This window comes from Pseudonaja textilis, chromosome 1 (genome assembly GCF_049901715.1).
Source record: "Pseudonaja textilis isolate UNSWEBS1 chromosome 1, rPseTex1.2, whole genome shotgun sequence".
Classification (NCBI taxonomy): domain Eukaryota; kingdom Metazoa; phylum Chordata; class Lepidosauria; order Squamata; family Elapidae; genus Pseudonaja; species Pseudonaja textilis.
The window spans coordinates 269,956,004-269,983,449 of record NC_141990.1 but is presented as its reverse complement, the minus strand read 5'-3'; the positions used below and the strand labels follow the sequence as shown (position 1 = coordinate 269,983,449).

Sequence of the window (27,446 nt, the reverse complement as noted above, 5' to 3'; positions counted from 1 at the left end):
TAATGAACTTTACATGGGGAACCCCCTTGAAGATGACTTTGAACTTAAATAAGCCCAAAATGCAATGTTGTCTGTTAACTAGAACTAACAGATTCAGCAGGGTTTCATACTAAAGATCCTGCATTGGCAGATTCTGATTCTGAGCCTAATTCAAGATGCTGATAAACTATATGCTATTAATACTCTGATTCTTGTAATCTTTCATTTGGCAAAACAATGTATCTTTAGAGCAGTGGTCCCCAAACTTGGCAACTTTAAGACTTGTGGGCTTCAACTCCCAGAATTCCACAGCCCGCTATGCTGGCTGGAGAATTCTGGGAATTGAAATCCACAATATTAAAATTACCAAGTTTGGAGACCTCTGCTTGAGAGCAAAACATTTTGAACCAAGGTACCTCAAATGGGCTAATTTGCAGAGTCCAAAATCTGGGACTCATGACTCGCTTAGAATTTAAATTTGGCAAATGTTACAAAGCATTTTATGACAGAAGCATTATCATAAACAGTCTAATTATTTTAAAGCCCTGAATGGATGGGCCACTAGGGTTTCTATGGGAATACCTTTTCCAGTCAACTTTTTACTTACTCCATCCAATCACTGAAGACAGTTCTTGAGTATCCCAACTCTGCAAGAAGTGAGAAGGGTTGGGATCTGATGAACTATTTTGTTTGACTGTAAATTAATTTGTATCCTTTGTTGAATAGAGCAAGCTACAAAGAACTGCATAAATAAAACTGCATAAACACTGAAAGGCAGTATGAATATTTAAATGTATAAAAATGAATTAATTCATTTGAATTAACCCAAGAAGGCAAAGCAGTGACACAAGTAAAACATATGATGGCATCTGAGAACATATTATTTTGCTGTTGTTCTCTTGTTGTTGTTAGCAGTTGCCACACCTATTAAATTCCTTGACAGGTCCCTAAGCAGTAAGGTTCAATACAGGCCATGTTCTTCCTGACTGAAGGGAAACTGGTTCTTGAATTACAAGTCCCTGAGGCATGGAACATACTGAGGGAGCAGACAGGAGCCAGGACTGTATTAGAATAAAAACAATAAAAGCAGGATAGAACAGGTAACACAAGCAATTAATTCATGTTGCTATAGTTTTCTGCCAACTTGTGAATGGATAGACAAATGTTTAGCACAGCAATGTAAAAAGCATCCTTCCCACAGTATTAAGATAATTAAAATTGATCTTTTATATTTTTTATTTTTTGCATTAACTGTCTGTTTATTCCAATTTAAGATTCACCAAGTTAAATCATTGATTGACTATTGTAAAAAAAGTATTTGCTCACAGTCTCAGGTGCCCAAATCTCACTGGGTCACAGGCCAGCATACCTGAACAGTAATGTCTATTACTGACAAAGGTGAATACAGTCATTAAAAGCTGTAGTTAGAATAGTTTTCAAAATACATCAAGGATGCTCAGCTTTTTCTTAGTGAAAAAATATTCACTTGGCTTATGATTGGTTTGCTGGGAGCCCTATTCCAAAATCTATTGGGTAGAACCCAGACAAAAACAAAATCTGATTTGCATTTAATTAAAATCAAATATAATTAGCACAATCACACTCCAGAAGAATTTAACACATTGCCCTCAAACCACTTGCAGGATGAAGGTTTCAGACTGTACAACTCTGACATAAATCCACTGAAGGAAAATTCAAGTTCATCAAATGTTCACAATTACAATTTGGCATATAAAAATAATTTTATTATGTAGAAAAAGTAATTTTAGTAATAAAATGAACAAATCTTTGTGGAAAACACATAAGGCTTCTTATGAAAAGCAAAATCATCAATTCCTGTAATTTCAAGAAAAGTGTCAAGATTTCTTTCCCAATGAAAGAAAGAATCAAAAGTTGGTTAAAATAACCACCTGTAAAATTACACTTGATAGGATGAATGTTTTTTCAAATATTTCCATCTTCAAAGAATACTAATTGCACTCCTTAGTCTGACATAAATAGCATTGCCACAAATCACAACCATAATTTGATTATTCATAATTTCATAGGATTTGCTAACCATTAAAACTGCCTTAAACAAAATGAGTAAAGAGTAAAACATTTAATTCAAATAACGTTTTTTCTTCTTCCTACTAAAGAATTACTTTTCCCTCACAGGAAAAATTACAGAAATTCATGACATTCTGTTTTTCAAATAGGGTCCTGTCAGTCCATTTTCTCTTTATCCTTAATGGCACACCGTCCTGTTCTGGAACCAAATCAATTTATTAACTGTTTCAAGGCTTTCCTTAGGTTGGTTTCTCCAAAGCTAGACTGCAAACTTTCCTTCTCCCTCCCTACCCCTCATGTCACATCATTGTCTCAGGAGATATCTACCTATGTAAGAATGGGTTCTGAAAGCTACCATAATTTTTTTTATAAATATAGCTTTATATCAAAATTCCTTGAAAGTAATAACTTCTGAGATAAATAAAAAAAAATTGTACTCTTTTCTTAATTAAAAAACAAAAATTGTGGAGTTCAGCTAGAAGACTGCCTCTGCCATCTTGGGAGGGAGGAAGGGTAACTTTTGGAAGAACCCTTTTCATTTATAAAATAAAAGATGGATTTAATTCAGCATTTAGTTTTCTTCACATTTTGATCATGGGAAGCTCAGGAAACCAGAAACTTTTCCATTAGAGTTTCTTCCATTGATCTCCATTGATCACATGAGTAAAGAAATGTCTTAAATGAACTTCTAGGAGACTTTTAAATAAACTATGGCTGATAAATTCACTGTACATCTACCCAATAATTAGCTTCAGCTGACACAATATGTCTCTGGATTTTGTTCAATATATAATAGCACTCTTTAATCCAATGGTATAAATAAATCTGCAATCTTCATAAAAGGATATTAAGTTTGTTAGGCCTTCTTAAATCTTCCATAAACAACGGAAATTCATTCACAGCCAGTTTTCAAAGAAGCACTTAGGTCCTGCTTTTTGCTTTCGTTTGCTTAAACCCAGTCTTAATGCTTTCAAAATAGCATCCATGTTGTTAAGGACATTATAGCAATTCAACTGTACTAATCTGTCAAATTCATCAGATGTGTAGGTAAAATTGAATGTCCTGTATGGTGAATCTTTTCCTTCAATTTGAAAATCAGCAAAAGTCTTTTCCTCTTCTGATTCACGTTCTATTCCTGTAAATAATGGAGGGAAGAATATATACTCTGTGAGCATTAAATGATAGCTTTGCTCTGAGAGCAGGATATTATCAGTGCTTAGATCTATCACTCAATGGACAACCATGTTTAATCAAGTAGAACAAGACAATGATGTGCCTGATTAAAGTACAGTACAAGTACACTTCGTTTATAAATCACCCCTGTGAAAAATCTCCTAACGTCATTCTTTGTAAGGAAGCAATTCCCCCGTGAGCCATATGTGGTTCTGCTTTGTAGAACAAATTTGTTCACAATGTTTAAAGGTATGTGGGATAATGTGCAAATACTGGTGCTTTTAGAACAGCCTTTCATCACCTCAATTCTCCAAATATTGAACTACAATTTTTATTTCTAATCAGCATTATGAAGATGGGATCATGGGGGCTATACTCCAATATCAATTGAACATCAAAGATTGGAAGATGTTGCTTTGGAACATCTCATTAATTAACTAAAAAAGTAGGGAAAGTTTCCCTTGTCCTGTTGTGGCCAACTCTCTGAGATGGTACTCCTCTCTGATTCTTAGCTGAAAGACCAGCATCGTCCAAAGACACTTGCATGTTCATGTGGCCAGCATGATATACCATCTCATTAATTAACAGCTGAAATATTAAATCCATAATCAGCATGTAGGGTGTTGTTACGAGAGCCTTATTTAATAACACTTGCAACTGTGTGCATGTGTGTTTATAGATGTGTGTGTATATGTGTGAGTGTGAGTGTATGTATGCATATGTGTTGTGGCTCCAATGCCTGAGCCTGCGTTGTTAGAGGAAGAGGACTCGGAAGATGAGGAGGAGGAATTGGGAATGCCTTCCTCCCCAGGACCTTCCTCTTTGGCAATGCCTTCCTCCCTGATAATACCTCAGGTTTCAGCAGATAACTGAGAGGGACAGCCTGAGACTAATCAGGAGGAGGAGGGCATATCGGAGCAGCCTCTGACAGGGAATCAAGTAGACAAATGCTGGCTTGATCTGAGGCAGCATCGCAGGAAGAAGTGTGAGCTGCAACGCAGGAGGCGTGGGCGAATCAGAAAGTGAGCTGAGTTATTGAGACATACCCCACAGGGGATAAAAGTGGGTGTGTTTTCTCTGGAAATTCTGTACGGGACAAAGTGTTAATTTTCTGTCAGGCTTCGGTGTGTTTTGTTTCTTGAAAGCTTTAGTGATTAATTCTTTTGGTTATCCTGTCCGACTTGGCAGACAGCGTTTGTTATACTGCCAAGAACATTGTCTGTATAAAGGAATTAACTCTGTAAATACTGAATCTTCTTGCTTGCCTGTATTTGTTGAGTTTGGGACTTTTCATCTTCCTTGGAAAGGTGAGACATAACACATATGCATGTGTTTGTAAAATTAGAGTCTTATTACATAACAGTAATCTTCTACTTAGATTTGCAAATTTGCAACTTTATAAAAGAATGCTGTGATGATGCTCAGTTTATTTCCTCATCCAAATAGAGTGTTCGATGTTTTGTACAACAAATTTAAGACAAAATCAATGTCTAAGTTCAAAATATTCAACCAATCCAACATTCAGCTATAATTGATAGCAGGATACATTAAAAATTTAAAGTTTTCATACCTGGCATTTTGTATTTACGGAATGTATCATTAACCAGAGGGAAGTGAAGGACTATGGGAGCCTTTGGGTTCTCAGCATCCATAAACAGGTAACATTCCTTAGGACTTTCTTCATCTTCTTTATTAAAAATTATTTCTGGAAAAGGGATGTCTCGTTCTCTGCAGTATTTTTCAGTTAACTCCAAGACCTGTAGTCATGCAGTTTTTAAGCAATTATTAGAGTCTTTTCCCATATCTGACCAGAATACCAAGCCAATATCCACCAAAGAAAGTAATGGACTTTTTAAAAGGACTTCAATTCACCTATTATGTGAATTATGTGTCTTTTGACAATCACTTGCCTTCTAAAGTGATGATTCTGACAGTAATGATTGCCTATAGAGAGAACTCAACCAATATTATTCTCCTAAATCAAAATATAACTAGAATATAGATTATTCTCTGAGTACTTCCTGTAAATCTAAGCTAGAAAAGGTGCACAAAGTGACTGTACGTAAAGCTCAACAGTTCTGGAGAATAATTCATACTAGAATAAAAGAAATCCTAAAATCTTAATATACTTTATTTTTTAAAAATCTGCTATGTTTTTAATGTTTCATTAAATCGTATATTCCTATAAAGTATACTGAACCGGCTATGTACATGTGTAATGCTACAAAGATACTTTATGCATCTTCCTGGACAGTGGTTAAATTGTGGCTAAATTGTGGAACTAGACTTCAATGTCTAGAACAGGGGTGTCAAACTTAAGGCCCAGGTGCCAGATCCAGCCCCCAGAATGCTTAGATCTGCCCCATGGGACCGACCTGGAAACAGTGAAGGACCAGCCTGTGTGGACCAGCCTCCCGATTGCCATTTTTGCTGGCAAAGGGTTGCAAGAGGCTGTTACAGCCGAAAACGGTTTTTGCTGGTAGAGCACTCGGGCCACCAAAGGCACCCTCAACATGAGTGATGGCAAGCTGGCCATGCTCACCCTGGCCACACCCACCCTGGCTCCAAGGTCAAATACAACCCTAATGCAGCCCTCAATGAAATTGAGTTGGATACCCCTGTTCTTGACTCCGTTGGTTTGAATCAAAAGGATTCTTTTACTGAGAAAAAGTGGTTGCAGTAAAGGCAGAATCTGAAGGTCCCGCGCAAAGCACAAAGAAATTCTTTCATTTACCAAATCCAACCCCCCTGATCAGTCCACTGGCAGTCAATGTGATGCTACAAGGATGTTTTGAGAATGCTGAGGTGCTAGGACAATAACAGTTCATTCTCAGGGCATGACGGCCTTGGAACCAGACTGGAACTGGCTGGAAGAGAGTCGGCTCTATCTCTGAAGACAACCCCCCTCCTTAATTCCCAAGCGGCTACAGCAAAAGAGAAAACATGTGAAAAATGCCAACAAGCCTTCCTCCCCCAACAGAACTGCAAGATACAATGATGGAACTGATAACACCACTGTATCTTTAAAGAAAATCTAACATTGTATTTAATTTAACTTGGAAGCAATTTTTGGACTGCCATTTAATATATGGATTTCTACCACATTAAAAATTTGGATTCTTCTCTAGAAGTCTTAATATTTTGGTTTTATGGGACTCCTTAATTTAGAAAATTAATTAAAAGTATATTATAAAAATATTACAAAAAAATAAAATTAGTACTAGGGACATAATTTATCATCCATTATTCCTGATACTTGTATTATGATTACAGTTTAATAGTGATTTTCAAGTTTTTAAAACAATAAAAATACCCATCCTTTTCCCCCAATATAATATACTCAGTTACTTTTAATCACTCCATGAAATACTGAAAAAAATATCTTTAATGATACCCATATATCTCCTGTTTATTCACCTGATTCTACTCTTTTCTCTTATAAATAGCAGTTTTTTCTATGTATATATTTTTCTTACAGTGTTCAATTATATTTTTGAAAAAATAAGTGCAACTCAAAATGTTTAATATATATATGCAGGTAGTCCTCGACTTATCACCACAATTGAGCCCAACATTTTTGTTGTTAAATGAGACTTTTGTTAAGTGAATTTTGTCTATTTTACAACCTTCCTTGCCTCAGTTGTTAAGTGAGTCACTGCAGTTGATAAGTTAGTAACCCAGTGTTAAGTGAATCTGCCTTTCCCATTGACTTTGCTTGCCAGAAGGTTTCAAAAGGTGACCACATGTCCTTGGGGCACTGCAACGGTCATAAATATGAACCAGTTGCCAAGCATCTGAATTTTTATCACATGATCATGAGGATGCTGGAGAGATCATAACTGAAAAATGGTCATAAGTCACTTTTTTCTGTGCTGTTATAACTTTGAATGATCATTAAATGATTGTGTAAGTCAAGGACTACATTACCAACTTTAATCCAACTTAATATATGTATAAAATAAAATTAGCATCTTGAAGGAAGATGGATCTTGAGATGAAGCACCTTGGTATGGATGGAAATTTCACACAGAGGCCAGAGCAAAGAAAAATTCCCCTTGTGTTTATGTATCTTACCTCAAATGGTGCTTCCCAAGAATAATTAAATGATAAAATCACATCAACATCTCTTTCAGGCTGAATTAGCAATGGAAAGGGAGAATTGATAGAAAAACCACCGTCTACTAAGTAAAGAGTCTCTTCCATCGGAGTCAACATGTTAGGAAAAGCATCTAAATGTGTTTCTGGGGGGAAAAAGCAATAATACTTTAGTCTGACCAATGAAATGGCACAAAAACTACAACCTTTTATGTAATCTAAAATATTTTAGAACTGAGTGAAAGTTATGTATATTGGGATGGAGTGACTGGCTAAATTTTAGATCTACTTATCTCATTAATAATATTAATTGCCTAATGTGCATGTATTTCATATTTAATTTGAAAACCTTGTGTTATTCAAATTGCTCTCTTCCTCCTATTCATTCACACATATCCCAAAACATAATTTTTACACCACAAACCTATGGAGGCTTACTAATCCAAAATTACCTTTTGAGATGACAAACTTTTTGAGATTGATATAATCTCTGTGGAGGTATAAACCTTGCATGAAATTAAATGTTTCACCAGCAGTTATACGAGACTTGAAGAAGTCCTGGAAAATCTGCAGTAAGGGACCACCTGGTATAACCAGACGTGTCTTCAATCTCATAGGATCCCGGAAATGGAATCGTCGACTGTCATCTGTAATCACGGACAATACCAAACATGGTTAAACAATTCAAATCTACATTGCACCTACCCTGTGAGAGATTAATAATTAATGAGGTATTTCAACTATTATGAGCACTAATTACATTACATTGTTGAATAAAATGCATTACATTTTTTGGGTCCTTTATAATGGTTTTGGTGAGCAAATGATTTTCTGATCTCATCTGGTCTTGGAAGTTTAACAGATCCACTAAGCTTGGATCTGATTCTAAGACAGAATCAAAGCTAAAGGCTACTCTGGGATATAAAATTCATATTCATGAATATCTTACTAAAACGTATTTATTTATTATTAGTACGTGTATTTATTATTACTAAAAACAGTATATTCTTATTATTGAATAAAATACATTCCTCATAGTACTGAGAAAGCTGATAGAAAAGCAACATATATACTGAACTAATATGAAGATTTTTATGAGGGACTGCAATAACTGGATTTTAGCTGTATCATCCACATAAGTAGGGATTGGCAATTTCTGGATTTGATCCTGACCGGCTCAAGGTTGACTCAGCCTTCCATCCTTCCAAGATGTGTAAAATGAGGAACCCAGATTGTTGAGGGCAATAGGCTAACTCTGTAAACTGCTTAGGGAGGCCTGTAAAGCTCTGTGAAGTGGTATATAAATCTAAGTGCTAATGTTATTGCTATTGCTATCCTCATAAGCAGGGATGGCAATTTCTGGGTTTAGGAAGGCAACATCTTTCCCCAACCATCTTAAGAATTGGAACTAAACTTTCAACTTTCTCCCCAACACACGCACACACACATACACACACACTTTGGCCAACTGTAAAAGAAATAGGAGCAAAAATCCTCTGGGAGATAAAATGGGAGTAAAAACATGACCCAAAATTATAACCCCCAAATTCAAGAAAAAGTTCTCCTCAAAAATAGTGAAAAATAAACAATGAATATGTCAAGTTTCAGCTGTGTGTTGAGCAGCATGGGGGCGGGAGGGAATTAGAGGTAAAAGGGTAGAAGTGGGGAGCAGTTTTTCAAGAATGATATTAAATAAAGAGAAACAAAATTAACAGTTTCATCTAATGGTTAAGGCACCAGGCTAGAAACCAGGAGACTGTGAGTTCCTCAATAGTCCTGCCTTAGGCATGAAAGCTGGCTGGGTAACTTTGGGCCAGTCACTCTCGCTCAGCCCAACTCACCTCATAGGATTGTTGTTGTGAGGTAAATAGGAGGAGGAAGGAGGATTAGGTATGTTCTTGAGTTATTATTATGTTGAATTATTTATAAAAATAATAAAGGTGGAATGAAAAAATAAAGAAACAATTATTAGAAAACAAACATGGGAGCAATTATTTAGAGCAGTAGTTCTGTTCTTCTCAAAATCCTAAGGCCAGAACTGCTTTTGGGGGTGAGCCAGCTCTGTTTGGATTACTTGATAGAAAAAAAAGGATTAGCTATTTCATAGGTATATACCTCCACTCTGATTGGATCATTCACATCATTCCATCTCCATGGCAAAGTCATAGTTATGAAAAAGTTCATACACCTAAAAATAAAATCTAGCATTACAGTATTAATTGGTACTCAAATTGGCCTTACTTACCAATTACTTTGACTACATCTCCCAATGTTTCCAGAAAGCTGAATCCTGAGCCAACTACCTTCAGACAGACATCATCCAAACTAGCAGCAAAGGCACTTCCCCACATTCCTGCATAGTACACAAAACAGGGTTTGAGCCTGGGCATGTTGTAAATGCTGCTGTGAACTAGATCTTAATTTAATTTATGCATGTCCTTCTGTAACCTCAACAGTTAGCATGCAAGGTTATTTCAAAGGAACAAAGATAAACTAATAAAGATTATAATACATTGTGTTTTCAGTAAATGACTTTTAAAGATACTGTTAATGAAACTGGATATAACCAACTGCTTGGTTACTTTAAAAGATTATGTATCCTAGTGTACCATGTTTACACTTAAAAAAATAAATGCAGATTACACTTTCTGCATAAAATATGCTATATTTATTGGTTAGAAGATAGCAAAAAGTCTGCCGGTAACTATTATTAATAAAAGTAAAACATTCAAGTTTTTAAAAAGTGATATAAAGAATTACGTTTAATCTGAGATCTATCCCTCATAGCTGTATAATTTTAATACTTCTTACTCAACTTCATTCTCCAAATGTTGGAATTACAACTCTCATCATCATCACATATTGAATTTTATTTTGTTTAATAAAGGACAGTTTCAAAATCAAATAAATACTTGTGCAAGTTTCACTAGTGCTTGAAATGAAACTTCTACTTCAAACAAATTGTTTTTATTCTCAAACACAGCATCTATTTACTATTCTGGCCATTAGAAACATGTGGCTATCGTTGTGCTGTTATAAAATAATGTGGAAATGTGAAAAATGATTTCCGGTTTGTTTAAATTTATTAGGGTGATGAAGGATCATTTATAATAGCTGTTGAAGTGCTAAAAGTATTCAGAATGACTTCAGACTTCAGATTTTAATATCATGCTAATTTCCGCACACTATACTAACCCATAGTTTATTTTAACTATGGCTTATTAATAAGATGAAATAAAATAAACCACATCATGGCTTAATGCTGTGTATGAACCTACCTCAGAACTATGATAAAATGATAAAAAATATCATTTAGGGATAAATGAAGAAGGGATATAGAATGTCAATTGGCCAAGGATATACTAGATATATTGACAAGTATTTCTAAGGCTAAGCCTCAGAGAAAGCTAATCTTACAATTATAGAGCTAAAAGAGACACTTCTTGCCAACTCTCAAAAAGAATTATGATTTCACCCACCCATAAAAGATCAACATACAATATACATATTATCAGGTACGCAGATAAAAGTATGTTGTCAGAAGATTCTCTGTTATAAATGCCCATAATAAAATAAGTTTAATAGCAAACAAATCTGTATCATTGCCAATATGATCTGCAAATATATGTTTTTCTCAATTCAGACTATCTCCTGGAAAAAGTCATTCAATAAAACTCCTCTGAACCAGAAGTAAAGCTTTATAAGTGGGCTTTATGAATATATTTGCCTTTGGATTAAGTACATTAAGCTCTGAAATACATACCTTGCAAATAGCAGATCCTGGGCTCAGGATGCTTCTTAATCAGCCGTCCCATGAAAAACTCACTATCAAAATCTTCTGTTCGAATAAAAGCACCATATTTGCGGAATCCAACTTCATATGGTGTGAACTCACACCATTCTACAAAGAAAAACACCAGCATACTGAAAACATTAAGCAAAATCATCGTGTTCCCATTCAAGCCAAAAGTCCAGTCTTTACATTCACATGACATTAGAATAAAAATTATACAGTAAGACCATTATGGAATATTGTGCAACTGCTACAAAACTGCTAATTCTAAAGACATCCTAGAACATGGGTGTCAAACTCATGTCATCACGGGGGTGTCACATGATGTATCACAACTTTTTTCCCCTTCGCTAAACCAGGCCTGGGCATGGCCAGTGCATGATGCATCTGGCCCGCGGGACGCAAGTTTGACAGCCCTGTCCTAGAAGATAAAATCTGCCGCAGATTTTATAAAAAAGAAATACACCTGCCTTATTATACCTGCAAAGTCATCACCACGAACATTGGGCCTCACATTTACAGCTGCATAGATTGGGTAGGGATTCTGCCCATATTTCACAGCTTCTTGCTGGTCAGACAATTTTGACTGGTCTTCCTAAACAAAAATAAATAAATCACAGGATATATCATTTTTGCAACGAAGTTAGAGCTCAAACCTTATGCATACATATTAGACACCTACATTCTCAGTAAGAGAACAAGATACACCCAATAGGTTCCTACTGATTAGATGGCTTTTGTCAGGCATAAAAGATCAGGTCCACCCATGAAGGTCCAATCAAAGTGATTTATTGCTCATAATCATGCCTATGCACAGGATTCTTCTCAACTAATGATCAGCACTTGTTCTGATTTAGATAGAAAGCCCCAGTTCTCTATGAATATTCTTTTTTAAATGGAAAAGGTGTCTGGAAATTTAGAAGTGGCTTTGCAATATTGTCAGCATTTTTAAGTAAAGCAGCATAATGTGTCTAATGAAAATCTGCACCTTTTCCACAGATAGTGCCCAATGAGAAAGCCTTGTTCCATCCATCTTGTTCTATCCTCTTTGGGCATATAGACAAAACCTTGCCTCAAAAGAAGAAACACACTCCAAGGTAAAAGCTGTTCCCTCTCACCCCATATTCATGTTCTATATCATGCCTTCAATCAGTTAAATATTCAGTTCAGAATTGAAGTGATACTTGAGATTAGTGCTTTTATAAACAACTACTAGAATCTGTTTGTTTTAGGATTTCAAGGAGAAAAGAGTATTAGTATGGATAAAGCAGGAACAAATTTGAAGGAATTTAAAACACTAAGTCTGCTAAGAAGGTAAATAATAAAGATTCCAAATTTATAAGTCTCACCTTCTGTTGCAGGAAGTACTCAACAATAAGGCCCCACAGATCGGTGAAAGATACTTTCCTCCCAGCATTTTCCATAGCATTCAGTTCCTGGAAATAGTACTTCATATGCTCTGAGGAAAAAACTGCTACTTTACTGCTGGATATTTTATCCTGGGCATTGCTGATTGGATGCTTGAGATCCTTCTGTGACCATTCATGGTCTTGATACAATACTGATAAACACCTACAAAAAAAAATGATGACAAATTCATTACAACAGGTTGATCTTAGATATTTAATAGATAAAAATGTAAATCCTGGAGAGATACAAATGCCTTCTTAAAAAAAAGAAACTCCTGAAGAATAATGTTTGAGCTGAAAGACTACTCCTAAGATTCTTAACAGGAAATGAAATTAATCCAGACAACTATTTTAATTTTTTGTTGGTATACCTATATTTGCTTTGTTTACTACTGAGCTTCTGAGAAACATCTGCGATTCACTTTTTACGATACATTAAGATAATGTCCTTGCCAGGTCTGATGTACGATTGATGTTAAGGGTTTTTTTAAAAAAAATCAGGTCTTTAGAATTAGATGATACACTCTGAAACAGTACAGGAAAATGATTTTAGTGTAATTGAAAACCTGTTTCCCACGTCCAAAACTTCTCATAAGAGGCGGGGGATCCCCATGTCTTATTATCCCAAAGTTGCTTTTTCAAGAAACAACTGGACTTTCTGGTTTTTCTTTGAAGATGTTTTGCTTCCCATTCAAGAAGCTTCTTCAGCTCTGACTGGATGGTGGGGAATGGAAGGATTTATGCTTGCAGACAACTGGTCATTTGCATCCTTTTAGAGTGCTGTTGAGGCTTATCTGTGTCATTGGGGTTACCAGAGTAGTGCAAATGGGTGTGGAGCCTTCTTGGAACTGTTGAAAGGACTGTGTTGTAGACTGGAGATAGATTATGTCTTTCAACAATTCCAAGAAGGCTCCACAAGGCTATTCAGGTCACTATGCCCAACAAGGCTACTCAAGTTGTTGTTAACTATTGTTGCCCAACTAGGCTACACTTTTACACAATGCTTACATACACTTTCAATACAGGTGATCAGGCTGTGTTAGAGTAGACTGGGAAGCAGACTCAGAGCATGCCCTGCTCCAACAAGACTTGTCTTGAACTTCAGGGATCTGGGTTCATTCCAGCCTTCTCTTTATACCCAGCTTGTTTATTCTGAATCCATGTGCAGCTGGGGGTGGGTCTGGTGTGCCGGCAGTCCCTCTGTGGGGTGTTGCGCGAGGGCGCCGCTGGCCGTCGCAGGGGCGGGGTGGGGCGCGAGGTGGGCGGTCAACCTGAGGTCGAGGCCCCCGTCCCCCGCGCCCTGACCCTCCCCCCCCTCTCGGTCCCACCGGGGTCCGTGGATTTTTCTGGGCTGCGTTTCTGGGGTCTTTGACTCGGGCTTTCGGTGCGGGCTTGTCTGAAGGCTGCCTGTTTCTCGAGCAAAATAGCGGCTTTCCCCAAGCAAGGGCGTCGGGAGCGGGGCGTGCCAAGCCCTCACAAGGACAAAGGGGGTGGTGGTGGGGGGGGCGCGCTGGCGGGCGCGCCTGTGCTGTGCGGTACGGCTGGTCTTGGATGCCGTACCCGGCAAAGGTAGGGCCCTGTTCCCTGGTTCCAAATAAACTAAATATAGGGGAATCTTTGGAAGATAACCAAACTTTGAAAAATCTGCTTTTTCAAAAGATCTCATAGGGTTATAAATAGATAATGCATTAAGAACAAAGAAAATTAATAAGTTTTTCCAACCCAAGGAGAGGCAGATAGTGCATATAAAGGCACAGAATAGTTAGACAAGAAAAGGAATATTATTATGGTAAGAATCTTACAATAATCTTAGATTATATATTTATAATATACTTAGATTATGTACTTATTTAAGCAGTAGAATGAAACATGATGTCAAGCCCGAAATTGACATATGTGTAGCCATTTTAGTTAGGCTTAGTATATATTCTTTTTCTTACTTTCTCTTTGGCGGTCATGGGGGAAGGGTTTCAGGCTTGCCACATTCCTAAGGGGGGAGGAGTAGAGATAGGGAGAGTTGTTTAGGCCAGGTGATTCTTCTTCCTATGGGAAAATAAGCTGACCGTGTTCAGGCCCCTTTAGGTGGAGATTTATGACATGAAGCAACGTTGAATTACTTCTATTGGAGAATGTGACTTTTGGGGGTTGTTTCTAACTTCTGATAATGTGGGATAATTCCAGGTTGTGTCAGATCCGGAATTACCATGGACTTTGCCAATTTGATGCTTTCCTAAATAAAATAAATTGTTTTGGAAGATGGACTTTGCTCTTTTCTTTTTAAATGGATTTCATCACTTAGAAACCTGACACATGATTTTGGCAAATGCTCCAAAGATCAAAACAATATATTGTTATTATAGTTTCAATATAAGAAATACCTACCATAGATACATACCATGTAGAACCAGAAATTCCAGCAAGATATGTAACACAATCCAGAAGATTTAGCTGCTGAAGACCAAGCAAACTTCCATAAAATGATGACAGTGCTCTTATCCCTCCCCCAGATCCCAGGACTGCTACAACAGGTACCTCAACCAAAAAAGGAGTGGGGAGAAAACTCAAATTATTATGTAAAAGTCAATGAAAACACCTCTTTTTAATATACTATAATAGATATTTGAAGAACTTTTACAAATGTAGTATTTTTGAGAGTCATGTCTCACATAAACTGTATCTAATTATAAATGAGTATACACAGGGTTCGGTCCGGTTCTATATTAAGAGCAGCTGACACTGAACCAGTTCACTCTGAAGATCTTCTTTGCTTTGGTTGGGCCCACCCACCCCACCCGCCCTCTCAGGCTCTAGGCTGTCCTTTATTCCCTGCTAAAGCAACCTTAGCTGCTTGCGCAGCACAGCTGAGTGCTGCGCGTCAACAGGAGGAGGTTATTGCTTGCAGCACAAGTTGATTTACAAGTACTGAGCACACATGCGCTCACCGAGCCGGCTGTTATGCCAGTAGGATCCCACCCCTGAGTATACATATTTCACTAATTCTGATTAATGGCATACCTCATTGGTACTGAGATCCTCTCTCAATTTGAGTATGCTGTTTAGTGCCTTAGATACGATTTTCTTTCTTTTTTCCAAAAATTCTCGCTCTTCTTTACAAAGATCAAAACCAAGACGTACATCAAGATCCTTTGTGCTAGTTTAGAGAACAGTATTAAAAAGAGGTAAGGAAATGAGGATATCTATTTTAAAAGTTTTATACTCCATGCAGTAGTACTGGTGAAAGATCTCTTAATTATTTCTCAATTCAGAAAATGGGAAAGTTATAAAGATCCCTGTTCCTAAATCCGCTGATAGACAATAGTGAACTGAATCAAGCAATAGTCTGATTTCATACACTCCAATCGACTATTGTCTCAGATTAAATGAAATCATATAAACATTTTAGTTTATTAATAAAAGAACATCAGTAACAAATATTCCAAGTTAACAGCAACACGCATATATTTGCAAAGTGCTACTGTATATCATTCTAACTTTAAATATTTGGGACTATTAGAAATAAGATTTCATTTTGGATAAGATTCTTAAGCAGCAAAAATAGGTATAAGTAAAAAAAAATGGGAAAAAGACTTTCTGGAGTTTATCAGAAGACAAAAGCCCAAAGGTCTTGCTTAAAAATCCTAAAACTAAATCATGGCCATGTTCAAAAGGTAGGAAAAAACAATGTGAAAAACATATACATTGGATGGGACATTAGAATGAGAGAAAGAGAGAAAATGGGGAAGAGAGAGGGGATATCTATCTGTCTATTGATCTATCTATCGATTTAACAGAAAATCTATCTGACAAGCAAAGTAGCTGTCGAGCCCAAAATTGACATATATGTAGTCATTTTATTTAGCTCTATGTTCTAATCATATATTCCTTTTTCTTTCTTTCTCTTTGCTGGTGTAAGGGGGCCACATTCTTAAGGTGCGGGGAGTGGTTAGATTATGAGGATTGTTTTGGCTAAGTGATTTTGCTTCCCACAGGAACAGAAGCTGTCCCTGCTGAGACTGGAGGTGGAGTTTGAAGATACCAGGCAACGTTGATTTCTTATTATTGGGGAATGTGACTTTTGTGGGTTGTTTCTAATTTATAATATTACGTGGTGTAATTCCGGTTTGTGTCAGATCTGGAATTACAACAGACTTTGCCAAGTTGGTGATTACCTAAATAAAAGAAATTTGCTTTAGAAGATGGACTTCACATTTTTCTTGTTTAAATGAGTTTCATCACTTGGGAACCTGACAGAAGTGACATTGGGAAATTTTGCAAAATCTTTAGTGTTCAGTTAAATATAAATGCATATATATTTTGATATTAATAATAATAATTTAAATGTAAACGTTGCTTGGCTCCTAGTGACTTTTCTTTGATTTTTTGGATGAATTTAAAAAAATGAAAATGAAGTCCTAGACTTAGAGCAATGTCCAAGGACAGTTTGTAAGTACTAGCCAGCTCCCATCTGCAAAGAAGGATTCACTCACATTTCTTCAGCTTTCACTTTTAGATCCACACTTAGTCCCTAAAAGGAAAGACAAAAGATTCAGAAAGAGGTTACAAGAAAAAAAAAACACTGATTCAGTAATTAATTTTACAAAGGTCTTGTTACAAAGGTCTTGTCAAGGGCTGGGCCAGAATAACAATACACTGTGTGCTCTATGCAGTTAGATTTTTATTTTTATTTTAAATAAGCTTTTTATTGATTTTTATCTGTTCACTGGGACTTTCCTGTTCACCATCCAGAATATATTGGTTAAGGAGGGAAGTCACATAAATTTGATAAATGAATAAATAAATGAATTGTTGACTAGATGGTGCAATCTATGAAATAAATTATAATAGAAAAAATGTTACCTTTCCAAGTGGTAAGGTTATATCAACTTCCTTTCCCACAGGTAGTAAATTCAATGGAATCGTCCCTGATCCAAGAACAGTACTGTGTTCTTCCAAATCAGGACTCACTCCATCCTGAAAACAGACACAGCATATTTCATATGGAAAGTATATTTGTAATAGAGATGGTATTCAGCAGGTTCTGACCAGTTCCGGAGAACTGGTAGTGGAAATTTCGAGTTCAGAGAACCAGTAGTGGAAATTTTAAGTGGTTCGGAGAACCGGCAAATACCACCTCTGACTGGCCCTGGCCCCATCTATTCTCTGCCTCCTGTGTCCCAGCTGATCAGCTGGGTCTTTGTTGTTGCCCTGCACAGGAGAACGGAGCTGAAAAGCAGGTTAGTGGGGTGGGGAGATAGTGGAATTTTATAGTATCCTTTCCCTGGAGTGGGGTGGGAATGGAGATTTTGAAGTAACTTTCCCCCAGGAATGGGGTGGGAATGGAGATTTTACAGGATTCTTCCCCTGCCATGCCACTAAGCCATGCCCACCAAGCCATCCCATGCCACACCCACCAAGCCACGCCCACAGAACCAGTAGTAAAACATTTATAATCCCACCACTGATTTGTAAGCATCCTGAAAACTGAATGTGCAATCCGTTCCTCACCTGAAGGACTGTAATAGTTCTTTCCAGCTCCACGTTCAATTTTGAGTTCAGCTGTTTGCCTATGTGAAAGACAAATGGGATCCCGCAGGTCTGATCGGAGTTTGGCTTGCATGGCTCACTTAACTGTTTCTCATAAGATCCAGGAAGGAATAACCTGAATTGACTGCTTTCTAAAATGACAGTAAGAATTTAGAATATATATGATTGAGGGGAAAAACAGGATTGTCAGACTCCAAAAACAAAAAAAGACATGCAAAGTTTCTTCTGAGTAGTTTGCTTTATTCTCCCTCACCTATAGACAGAAATCTTGCCAAACTAAAGCAACTGCTTGCATCATTAAATATATTCTCTAAGAACTTCTAGGGAGGAGCTATCTTGACCATATTTCTCTCAACCAAACTATCTAAACTTTGCTGTCTCTTGGTCCTCTGGGATGCAGTCCCCTCTTTCCTGGGAATCCAGACTACAAGGATAGACTATAAAGAGGAGGGAATCCAAAGAAGGAAGAGCAAAATGGCACACTCTTACTGCATATTGTATAGCTGATCTTAATCTCTGCTTAGTTGATCATAGAATCATAGATGTATGAGTGGAAAGGGACCTTGGGGATCACTTGGTCCAACATTCTGCCCTATGCCTACATTAATTAATATACATTCCTGACACATCATTCAGCCACAGTTTAAATGTTTCCACTAAAGGTGAAATGGGTGTGATATTACCTGAGGCAGCTGGGATTTCAACTGGGAGTCAAAAAGAGGTGGGTAGGAGTTTTATGAGAGATTGTAATTGCGGGTGGGGAAACATTTTTCTAACTTCAGACTGTACAATGTTAGCACTCACAACATTGGGAATTTTTACATGGCACAACTTGGCTGCTGGCCTGCCACTTTGTTGTTCTTGTCATTGTAAAATATTTTTTACATTCTTACAGTAGGTTAAAGGTGAATTGTATAGTGTATTCATATTTTTTTGCAATTTTTATGCAGGGTGCCCTACAACCTGAATATTATTTCAAATAATATTCCTTCAGGGTAAAAGATTGAGAAAAGCTTCCTGAGGCATTCTGTTACATTATACAGAACCTTAATTCATAAAATACATAACTGACAATTTATGAATTAAAATGTTCATTGTGTTTGAAATAAAGAAACAACATTTCAATTTAATTAAAGCTGGAAGCTAATTCTGTTCATTAACTTTTCTTTCTAAAAGTATTATAATCAAGAAAAAATAGAATCATGTTTATACATTTTGAAGTTTTCTCTCAAATAAATGGATTATCATATCTCTTCCATGTTTATATAGCATTTCATTTATTCCTAAATGGTGGACCAGAGAGAATACATCAACTGGAAAGGAAAGGAAATTCTTGAAGAAGACCACACATTCATGCAAAATAAAATAGAAAAATAAGGTTATCTCTATCTTACAGATTGGAGAAGGAACAATATGATGGAAATTTAGGGGAAGAAATTCATCCAGATTCACCCAGTTACATCATACGTATAAACAGAAGTAGCCCATTGAAACAAACATGACTTTGATTCAAAAGAAAATTTCACATATCCACAAAAGTAACTGGGCACAAATTGTTTTCTCTTTCTTACACATACTTCTGATTTTTATTCATTCACACTCCTGCTTTCTTTAATAATTTTATTAACCAATAAAATTATATTTCATTTGATCTGATTCTTTTTTAGAATCACCACACTTGATTTTCCCTTCATTTAAAGTGCTGCACTTCTATTAATTCACTGTTCCTAGATACAAGCAGAGTAATGAATTATTTATCAGAAAATTATGAGGAAAGAGAAAACATATCAAAATTGACCTACCATGTTCTCTCATCTTTGTATTCTGATCATTGTTAATTCTCCCTTGCAAGTGAAGGCAAGGATAAGCCTACATGGAAAGATATAATAAGGAATAAATATTGTTTTGGGAAACTGGATCTCCATTCAATTAAGTCCTGGAACAATTAATGCAGAAAAAAAGTTTGAGTTGTCATGCTTGGGAACGTAAAGTGAGTGTGTTTTTCCACTCACTAATTAATGGTATTTAAAGATCACTGAAAATAATATTCACTGCTCTCATGTTTTTTGCACTTCAAAAAGAAATATAGCTATCAGGCACAGCTAACACAATGCCATGTTTTGCATTTGGAAAAAGCCTAATAAAATAATATTCACTTTAGAGAAAATGATATTTACTTCTGTGTCTGTATGAAATATAATTCAGCTTCTTGGAAAATTCATTTATAAAGCAATGGTTTTTATCTTATATTTTTTTAGCAACTGAGTTTGTTGAGAAGCTTAATGAGAGTACCATTCTACATGAACTGACTATTCAAATAAATCATGTCCCAGGGTTTTTTTTTATTACCACAGAAGTTTTCCAGAACAGACAAATCAATCTAGAAGAAGTGTGAAGATATAAAAGATCTGGAGAGGGTTTTTGTAATCAATTTACTATTCTGACATGCTTTATTAAAATTGCAAGTTTTCCTTTGTTGATGACAAAAAATACTCTTACTATGAATGTTGTACGTTTCAAAGCGCTTGACAAAAGATTTTAATAGCTGCAGCAGATGAAAAATGCTTTGAATTTGAGAAACATTCTACTGTCAAGACTATAAGCCCTAACTTTACAATGCCACAATAATGATAATTATAAAGTAGGTACTACTCCAATTTATTAGATACTTACCACCAGGACCCCATTTGTGATAATTTCACCAGGGGGATCAGAACTATGAATATAAAAGTATTACAATGAACAGCAAGAAAATATTTTACATGAATTATTCTGTTACTTTTTGAACTCTTTAATTTATATCTCAAGATTATGATAGTTATTTGCTGTGAATGATGATTCCATTAAGTCCCAGCCAGGATTCATGAGAGACCCTGTAGTCTAAAATTATAGTCTTTAATTTCCTACAGATATTTTGCCATTAACAATTGTTTCAAAATTGCAAATACTGCATACTGAGGATGAGCAGAAATGAAACCTTAAGGTTGTTTTCTATAAATTGACCAATCATCTATTTATTTTCCTCTAGAGAAAATAACATGGGGTGGGGGGAGACTTACAGATCTCAATACCAACTCTATGCCATTTTGCAAGCAATTAAGATACCTCTTATTTTTGCCTGTGAAGAGGAAAGAACCGTTTGGTTTTTTTTCATTCTGCTCACAAAGTTTTATCTGCACAGGCAACATCAAGGTATTGTTAATAAGCATTTGTGTGTTATTATTTTACTTTGCCAAACACTGATTTTTTTTAACTAAGCCCGTACAGATCAGTCAGGATTTGCTTCTCCAACCCATTTCGGCAAAGATCAAAATAAAGCCAATTTATTTCAACTTATTTGAAATAAACTTATCCAATTTATTTATTTGGTTTGATATCAGGAGGTGATTTTGCACAGAAACCATTCCTATCGAATAAAGTAACACATCTATCTTTCTGTTTACAAGTGTGACATCACTTCACAATTCTATTTTATTCAGGTTGTGTGCTTAAACACCTTTTGTAGGGGAGGGGAACCAAAGGAGATTTGAAAAACCTCAAAATTAATTAGTCCTATTAATCTTTTAGATGCAAGGCACTAATGAATTTATTACAGTACTTCCCAATTTAGAACTCTAGACTACGTGACTGGAAAATACAACAGTCCTTACCTTTTCTCCATAAAAAATTCTACATCCAATTCTTCCTTATCCTGGAGATAAATAGGTATTATATTACTATACTACATAACAATGACAATGACAATGACAATGACAATGTTAATGATAATGATAATGATAATAAGATGACTAAAGGACTAGACATTATTCAAAACATATTTGCATAATTTTCACAAGCTGCTCTGATTAAACGTTAAAATAAATTTGATAAAATAAGGTTTCGGTAAAAAACATTCCAGCAGAAGTTTCATTTGTCTACCAAATATATTGTGCAACATCAATTCCAAAGTTAATAAAAAATGTAAATAAACCCCACATAGTGAAGAAGATATTATTTCCAGTTTTATATTCCTTGAAAATTAAGTCAACCCAAAAGCTACCAACAATAGAGAGCTTAGGAAAAAAATCTGTAGAGCTCCATAATTTCCAAATAGTGCAAAGGAACATCTAAATTGAGGGATCCCATTTGGTTCTCCAAGCATAAAAAAAAAAAAACTAACCTCTTTTAGTTTGAAAGTGTTTTTCAGTGAATGGCCGGCCTGAATTCCTGTAACATCAAACACGACGGAAGTAAGCTCATCACTTATAAGAACATCTTTATCAAACAGAGTCAGTTCAAGTGTGTTCTAAAAAAAACCAGAAGACAAAAGATAACAAGTAGAGAAAGAACGTTGTGCATTAAGGACAGTACAGTATAATGCTCCGGGGGGGAAAGGAAAATGTTTTGAATTTTAAAAATATAAAAATTGCCATTTACATACTCCATTATAGATTTGGGCTTTTTAATAGAATTGATTTTAATATGCCATCCCACTCCACAGGTACAGAATTTGATAAGTGGGATAAAAACAAGAAAATAATTAAATCATAATCGTTACATTTCTGCATTATAGGATATAATTAGAAGTAGGCAAGCTTTCCTACATTAACAGTATGTTTAAAGAGGAACTAGGCAAATCATCCTTTGGAAAACATTTTCTTTTCTTTTTTCTGGATTCTAGCAAAAATTAAAGTCTTAAGTGAACTGATTCTATCATGACAGTATATGACACTATCAGAATGCAAACCTAAATGTGTGTTAAATAACTTTTCTGTTATTTTTTTCCCTAAAAGACACAATATGCAATAAATTCTTCTCCCTTGTTTAGGTGGTTTTTCACTTATGTAAGGTGGTTTTGCACTTGATGAAAGTTGAAATCATTAGGCTAATAAGAGATGGTGAAACAGTGTGTGTAACACAGCGTTAATGTTGCTATGATAAACAGACCACATTCTGATTCTTTCTTCTGCTTTTAAGAATAGCCCTGACCGATTAGGACTATCTGACTTAGTTATAATGGCTCATGATATGCAACAAGAGTAACTTTGTAGCAGAAAAATAAATGTGAGAAACAGTCACAAGAGACCAAAGTCGGAGGAATGTATTGGAAGCTACTGATATGTAATTTTCTATTAGGATTTTTTTTTTCAAAAATATAAGGTTTTTTTTTCCTTCTACTTATTGTTCCATTTCAAAAGTGGAATCCTTTACTTTGATTGCGTCGTGTATCCTGTACTGAAAAGTTTCGTTCCATTCTGGATCACTGGAGTTGTCAATAACACGAGTTCGATAAATAATAGGTGATGCAGTTGGCAGATGCAATTCCACATAACAGTCAGCTTTGGACACTAAATGAAAAGGACAGATTATGGACAGGATTTTTAGATTAGGAAAGTTTATCCACTTTTACATTTGGTCCTTCCTAATTTGTACAAACCAGTCTAAAAGGATAGTTGAAAACTGATAACTCTTCAAATCCCATTTTAAGTAACTTTCAGCCACATTTTATTTGAAAATTGTGCCTAAGTAGATGGTGGATCAATTCGCATTAATTTCTATATCACATTTGTCTGGATTTTGTTCAATTTAAACTAAAGCTTAGTTTTGAAATCCTGTAAGATTATTTTTTCCTGAAACTAGAAAAGGAGAGAACTGTACTTCTCTTTTGCTTCTGGTGGACCTTTCAAAAGTTTTGAATCCAGTCAATTACAGTATCTTGTTTTTCTCTTCAGCTGTATCCTACTGACAATTGAAAATAATTATCCTTAAATAAGCATTGATTGTATTAATTTTATTTATTCACTCACAATTGTAGGTCCCTGATTTTGCTACTGCTTTTCACTAGTATTTTTTATGCTTTCTGTGTATTCTAAGCCACGATGACTGACTTCTTAATAGGTAGAATGAAAAAATGGAGTATTTTCTTAAACATTCAAAATATATTCTTTAAAATTATCATGTTTAGTAGTCAAATACCAATATGGTCTCATACTGCGACTCTATTATTACAGAGAAAAAATACTTATATTTATTATATATTTACCATGGCTTATCCTGAGCATTAGAAAAAAGGCATATTTAAGTAATCAAACTTATATAAAGCACTTCACTTTTTTTTCTCTTTTTACCTATAAATTTTATTCTGTATTTAGGTACATTTTTGCGGTACTTAAATGTCAAATTATTCTTACAGGAAAAGGCATAGCTTAAAAAAAACTTTTTAAAAAATATACAATGTGTGAACATCCTAAAAGAAAATAGCCAGCCTCTCATCATCGTTAGGAAAAAAATTCTCTGTATAAGGGACAGGACTCCCAGAAAGAGTTATGACCTAGCACTTCTTTTTGAAAGATAAAGATAGCTTTGAGCCAGGCTGACTCTTGGTGATTACACCATATTCACGTTCCAGACTAAGTTTAGAGGAGAATAACCATGCTTATTCCTATACATGGTATCTGACGTCCTTCATGTTCAACCAATTTTCAGACTACAAATGCTTCCCTATTCCTATACTACACTTCAGATCTTATGCCAAAAGAGAGCTTTCAGCGCAAGTATAGACTACCCAAAAAATAAACAGAGAGTCAGTCTGATTGTAGTGGTTAAGTCAACAAGCTAGAAACTGGGAGGCTGTGAATTCTAATCCTTCCTTAGCCACAAAGCCAGCTAAGTGGTCTTGAGTCATTCACTTTCTCTCAGCCTTTGAAAGCAGGCAGTGGCGAACCACTTTTGAGTGCCTTGTCAAAAACACTGTAGGAATTAGCGCAGGTAATTGCGAGAAAATTAAAAACAGATTCAAAGACACACACACACAGAGAGCAAACTTGGTACACCTCTTAATCCTTCTTTAAAAAGCTTTGCCTTTTTCTGAGGTCACATAACAGCTGTGAAATCCCAGGAAAATACCCATCTCTTACTATGTGCTGTGCTATGTTTAGGACTACTGGTTAAAGGAACTGTTCATCCCTGATCACAGTTGGTTTTTCTACTAAATATATTATAAACGTGCATCCAAATAAGAAACTAAATGTCTCCAGATACTTACACAAATCTGTTCCTTTAATGTTCCTGGCTCTGAGGACTTTTACAGTGAGATTGTAATAAGGGTACTTTTCACGCTGCAAAAATAATCCATCCAAATATTAACATGCAAGGGCTGCTATATCTGGTGACCTTAATTATCTTACTGACCTCCCAGTAGAAAATAACACACATGGATATATATGCAATATCAACCCTCTGCTATTTTTACCTAACACCATCCAAAGTTTGAGCACATGCTGAGCAGAAATAGATCAACATACCCTTCAGAGGTTTCTAAAATCCACTTATTTAAATTCCCAGGCAAGGACATTTATTTATATGGCGTATTGCAATAATCATGGACATTGCTTGGATTTATTCATTTACTTTCCTGTCAGTAATTCTAATTATATTTTATTGTACCTTTTATTTTTCTCAAGAGTTTGCTCCAGCAGATAGCAATATCTTGCCAGATTTAAGCAATCCTCTCCACCCGCAGTAAAGAACATAGTTGGGCCATGCTGGTATCAGGATGGGAAACTATGAAACTAGACAGGAACATTGAAAAAGTCAGTGGCGAACCACTCCTATGCTGCTGTTAAGAAAACTTCAAGGATACTTCCATTCATACCATCACTGATGGTATGATTGACACTTTGTCATTTATATACTGCTTAGTTATAATGAAAGTTATGATTAGTCAATCATTTTAACGAAATAACACGGAGCACTACCAGATATAGTATTATTTTTGTAAAGTAAAACATTTATGATCCTGGAAAAGGTCTGGAAAAAAAAGATAAGCCTCCTTATCCACATTCTCAATTTCATCCCCTCTATTTGGGAATAGCAGAGCCCCTTTTTGGTGCCTGGCCATCCACTGAGAAGAATGCCAGTGAAACTGGCTAAACTAACAGGCCAGCAGCAATTTAGGGCGGCATCTGCCTTAAAAACTATTGTCAAGTAGCTTTCATTGAAGTCAGTATTAAAAAAAGAAGGAAATCTGAATAGAACATTATGAATTATGAGGGATTATGAAGCTGCCCAATTTATCTAACAAAAACTGTGCCGGGCACATAAGGAAGTATTCCAAATACACAGGTTGTAAATTATGAACAAGTGGAGGCTGTAGAAGAGTCAAAGTCAGGTTTGGACACGCTGACTTCAACAGCAGTCATCACGCAATTTGTATCAGATGTAATCCTTCAGAAGTATTTCTAAAGTCTAAAGATGTAATAATCTTTGGATGTAAAGATTACGCTTTTTGAAGCATATGTAATCTTTAGAAGCAAACAAAACCTGATCAACTAAAGAAGTAGCGAATCTCATCAATGAATCTCATCAATGGCTGCGTTCCTGTAACTCGCTCGCCTAAAACGGGGAGTGGGATCAGTCAATTTCTTCAAGGTTCAACCTTCAGCCAAGATAAAAAGTGAGTTCACATAAAGCGCGAAGCCAAACCTAGACCGGCTGTGTTATGATCCACTCTCCCGGATTAAGACAAAAAGCCTTTGCCTGCTCCTAAAGGTTTACACCCTTTCCCTCAGGCTAACTCAGTTTTATCCAACTTAAAATTAAAAAAAAACTCAGTTTTATTCAACTTTTTAAAAAGCGAAGGAGAGAGAGAGACGGAGAAAGACACACAGAGAGAAACAGAGACAGAGACAGAAAGAGAAGGAGAGACCGATGGAGGGGGAAGGGAAGGAAGGAAGCAGAGAGAAGGAAGGAAGGAGAGAGAGAGGGGAAGGAAGGAAGGAAAGAAAGAAAGAAAGAAAGAAAGAAAGAAAGAAAGAAAGAAAGAAAGAAAGAAAGAAAGAAAGAAAGAGGAAGAGACAGAGACAGAAAGAAAGAAAGAAAGAAAGAAAGAAAGAAAGAAAGAAAGAAAGAAAACGAACTGATGCGGCCGCCAATTTCTTAAGCCCGTGTGCGGACTTATGCCTAGGAAAAACTGCCCGTCGCCTCACAGCCCACATTACCTGCCAGTGATAGAGGCCGGTTTCTTTCCTTTCCTTCCCTTCGAGGAGGGCTGCGGCCACGAGGGGTAACATTCGGGGCGGCAGCCGGCCCAACAGCGTTTGGCGGAACATGACCACAGTTGGGTCGCCTCCGTCTTCGGGACCCGGCGGTTCTCGATCCCAAGGACTCCGGGCGCGGACGGGACGGGGCGGGGCTTCCAGCAGAGCAAGTGCGGGGCCGCTCTGGCTGGCGCGCGGGGTTTCAGCTGGGAAGAAGCTTCAGCGGCGGAGACGGCGAAAGGGACGCGGCGTGAGCCCCCTTTTTACTTTCTTTCTTCTCGGTAAAACTTGCTCTTCCAAAGTTTGGGCAACTTTCGCAGCGGCGGGGTTTTACCTTTCCGGAAAAACAGCCGCCTCCCCGGAAGTTTGGATTCGTGAGCGCCGTGA

At 36.4% G+C, this 27,446-nt stretch overlaps 1 protein-coding gene across 1 annotated transcript; it reads right to left on the bottom strand.

The window, feature by feature from the left end:
• Positions 1 to 752: 752 nt before the first annotated feature.
• On the bottom strand, positions 753 to 27,446 carry PLA2G4F (phospholipase A2 group IVF). The gene is given in 21 exon segments (XM_026709691.2): positions 753 to 2,966; positions 2,968 to 3,163; positions 4,772 to 4,958; positions 7,276 to 7,442; positions 7,749 to 7,943; positions 9,542 to 9,649; positions 11,060 to 11,197; positions 11,570 to 11,684; positions 12,439 to 12,661; positions 14,894 to 15,030; positions 15,514 to 15,649; positions 16,986 to 17,023; positions 17,356 to 17,469; positions 18,004 to 18,173; positions 19,845 to 19,911; positions 20,716 to 20,758; positions 21,693 to 21,733; positions 22,202 to 22,327; positions 23,233 to 23,369; positions 25,067 to 25,139; positions 27,021 to 27,446. Coding segments are annotated over 21 exon segments (2,568 nt in total). The 5' UTR covers positions 27,132 to 27,446; the 3' UTR covers positions 753 to 2,920.